Source organism: Diachasma alloeum, unplaced genomic scaffold, assembly GCF_001412515.2.
Source record: "Diachasma alloeum isolate Michigan unplaced genomic scaffold, Dall2.0 Dall_scaffold_00303, whole genome shotgun sequence".
Taxonomy (NCBI): Eukaryota; Metazoa; Arthropoda; class Insecta; order Hymenoptera; family Braconidae; genus Diachasma; species Diachasma alloeum.
In genome coordinates this window covers 27692-31177 of record NW_021680442.1, presented here as the reverse complement: position 1 = coordinate 31177, position 3486 = coordinate 27692, and the positions used below count along the sequence as shown (strand labels likewise).

Genomic DNA, 3486 nt, shown 5'->3' with positions numbered 1-3486 from the left:
ACATGTTAAATTCAATGAAAAATTAGTGTATGGGGATAAATACAAAGGAAACGGTATCAAAGATTTCCCAGACTATGGAGAAATGGAGAATAAAGCTGAATGGTTTGTTAAGTTCGAAAAGAATCGAGGAGAGACCGAGGATTCTTTAAAACCGGAGGGAGAGATAAAACGCAAAAGAGGTAGACCAAAGAAAGAAGTTTCAGAACAAAACACTATCAAGAAAGTGAAAACAGTTGACATAAAAGATAAAATAATAAATGATAATAGCTTTTCAGAGTTGGAAATTGATGAGAACATGAAAGGAAATGTTTTCTTCACTAGTGTTATCAGTAATGTAGGCGAGATAGATTTAGCACAAAAGGAAGATGAAGTGTATCATGCACTTTTAGCAAACATAAATGAAGATCCCTCAAATTATCGAGAAGCTATAAACAGTAAAAATAAAGATTCTTGGTTAAATGCGGTTGATGAAGAATTAAACTCGTTAGAAAGAAATCAAGTATGGAAAATTGTCAAAAGACCTCTAAGTATGATGAATGGAAAAAGATTAAATGTCATTGATTCAAAATGGGTTTTTAAGTGTAAAAATGAGGCAAATGGAAAAATAAGATTCAAAGCGAGACTAGTAATCAGAGGTTTCAAGGATAAGAACATTTATGAATTAAGGGAAACTTATGCTCCAGTAGCTCGTTTACCTCTAGTGAGAATAGTTATATCGATTATAAACAAATATAATCTAGAGGTGTGTCAGTTAGATGTTAAAACTGCTTTCCTCAATGGGGTAATAGATGAGGAAATTTATATGGAAATTCCAGAAGGAACTAATCATACTGACAGAGATAGGCAAGAAAATGTGTGCAAATTGGAAAAAGCACTTTATGATCTTCCTATCAGTCCCAAACGGTGGAATGTTAAATTCACCGAAGTAGCTTTGAGTATGGGTTTGCAGAACTCGGATTTAGAACCTTGCTTATTCACTTGGCGAGATGAAGACAAGTTCTTGCTTCTGCTACTTTATGTAGATGATATGTTATTGGCGAGTAATGATAACGATAAATTGGCTGAAGTAAAGAGTAACTTATGTAGCGAATTTGAAATGACAGTCCTGGGAGAACCCAAGGAATTCTTGAGCATGACTATTAGGCGGGACAGAGAAAATCAGATTATCAAATTAAATCAGGAAAATTATATTCAAAAGATATTAAGTAGGTTTGGCTTTGATAAAGCATATCCACAACGTACACCAATGAATACTTCTCAAGTAGCTAATAATGAGAGAAAATTAAGAGGAACAGAAAATGATAATGGGACTTTGGAAAGGACAGAAACAAAAGCAAACATTCCTTATAGAGAGGCTGTAGGTAGTCTTTTGTATTTGGCTGGTGCTACGAGACCAGACATTGCATATGCAGTCAATGTAATAAGCAGACATCAAGTAAATCCTAAAGAAAGTGATTGGGAAATGGTAAAAAGAATTTTTCGGTAACTGAGAGATACTACGGGCTTGGGTCTGAGATATTCAGATGAGACCAATGACATTCAGGGTTATTCTGATGCGAGTTTTTCTGATTGTAAAGATTCTATCACAACTTGTGGATTTGTGATTAGACTGTTTGGTGATTCGATCATTTGGCGAACTCACAAACAAACTACAGTAGCACTCTCCACGTGTGAAGCTGAGTATGTCGCAATGAGCGAGGCGAGTCGAGAAATGATGTCGTTGCACAACTCTTTGAAACTGATACTGGTTGATCCCCCCGTTCCAATGATCTTAAGGTGTGATAATATAGCTGCAATTGTTAGTGCAGAAACAAGTGGAGGAATGAAATTAAGACACATTGTAGAGAACAAGTTACATTATATAAAGGAATGTGTTAAAAGGAATCATATAAAAATCATTTGGATTGGCTCAAGGGATCAGTTAGCTGATGTTTTCACCAAACCATTGATGTTTGAAACACACAAGCGTTTGATGGATCTAATAATGAACGTAAATATCTAAATTATTTCTTTCTGTTTATCTAGGAAGTAACTGATTAGGCGAGATGGAAACTGAGGAGTTAAAACCAACTGAAATTACCTGACAAGAATACTGAGGCGAGATAAAGTTACCAAAAATAAGAATAAGAAATTTTGTGATTAACGAGAATAGAATACTAGGAGAGAAGAAGACTGGAGAGGAAAAGAGAATACTGCCTATGGCGGGAGGGAGTGTTGAAATATAGCGCCCTACGCTAGTCTCCCTTTTACCGACAGTGTAGCAGACTGTGTCGCCACGGCGCCGTTGCGCCTCTCAATGATATACTTGTACTATGCATCACTTGTGCCTCGCCCGTTGTCGCATTACGTTGCTGAATAAAGCTTAATTACTTTTACGATAATAAAACTGTGTTTAATCGTTATTTCTGTCCCTAATAACCCTTCATGATCAAATTGCAATCTTTAGTCCATAATCAATTATCATCACCGAGGTATCAAAACCTATTTCGTTACGCTTGGTTCCAGAGTAGCTACATGGCTAAAAAAGCCGAGGAATTTGATAATCCTATCGATTTTGCGTTTGGACAATCTTCTAATCCAAAATGTGAAGTTGATAGTTGTTCTAATGTTGCGGTAGTTAGATGCTCGTGGTGCAGAAAGTCTCTCTGCATGCACCATTTTTTTTATGTATATCATTTCTGTACTAATTATGTTCCCTAATAAACTATATATACTGTAATGTCCAAAAATCTATGAAATAATTTTCCTTCACAATTTCCCAATTATTCTCCCTATCCAATGCCACATCGTCAACCGAGAACCCGAAAAGTGCAGCATCAACAAATAACAGATTCCAACATAAGGCTAGTGGACTCGCGATTTCAACAGAGTAACACCCCGCAGGTGAAGAATCGCCAGTGCGAAATCCAGCGCGCCTAAAACCGCTGACCCAACAGGTCAATTCCCCCCAAGCATAAAAAGTGGGAAAATCACGCCATAATTTCCACCAATCAAAAGCAAAATCGTGTATCGACCAAGAACCGATTCACTCCCCAAAATCAAAATTACAACCAGTCTAGAAGCAATCGTCGGAGCGTTAATTTGACTTGGTGGAAATTACTGACGGAATCGATCTGTNGTGAGAACAGTGACACACAGTCCATCCGGAGATAAGACGTAACCGAAAACCCAGTGACCGATATCACAGAAACCTGATCACCTCCTCCAGACAACAAAGCCAGCATAAAAATGCTAAGTAGACGATTACGTCCAGCGAGAATAATAAAAATTCAATCAAACCATAATATTCACACATCTCAAAATCAGTTCCACATAAATAGAACAATGATTCTGAGCGGGGGCTGTAATGTCCAAAAATCTATGAAATAGCTTTCCTTCACAATTTCCCGATTATTCTCCCTATCCAATGCCACATCGTCAACCGAGAACCCGAAAAGTGCAGCATCAACAAATAACATATTCCAACATAAGGCTAGTGGACTCGCG

The 3486-nt window shown here is 37.3% G+C and overlaps 1 protein-coding gene across 1 annotated transcript in view; it reads left to right on the top strand.

The window, feature by feature from the left end:
• The window catches only part of LOC107039694 (cellular nucleic acid-binding protein homolog), a 4798-nt gene extending 2636 nt beyond the window's left edge, over nt 1–2162 (top strand). Inside the window, exon 2 of the mRNA XM_015259453.1 lies at nt 2026–2162. Coding sequence (XP_015114939.1) covers nt 2026–2032 — 7 coding nt within the window. The 3' untranslated portion in view covers nt 2033–2162. The remainder of the gene's footprint in view (nt 1–2025) is intronic.
• The last annotated feature ends 1324 nt before the right edge of the window (nt 2163–3486 follow it).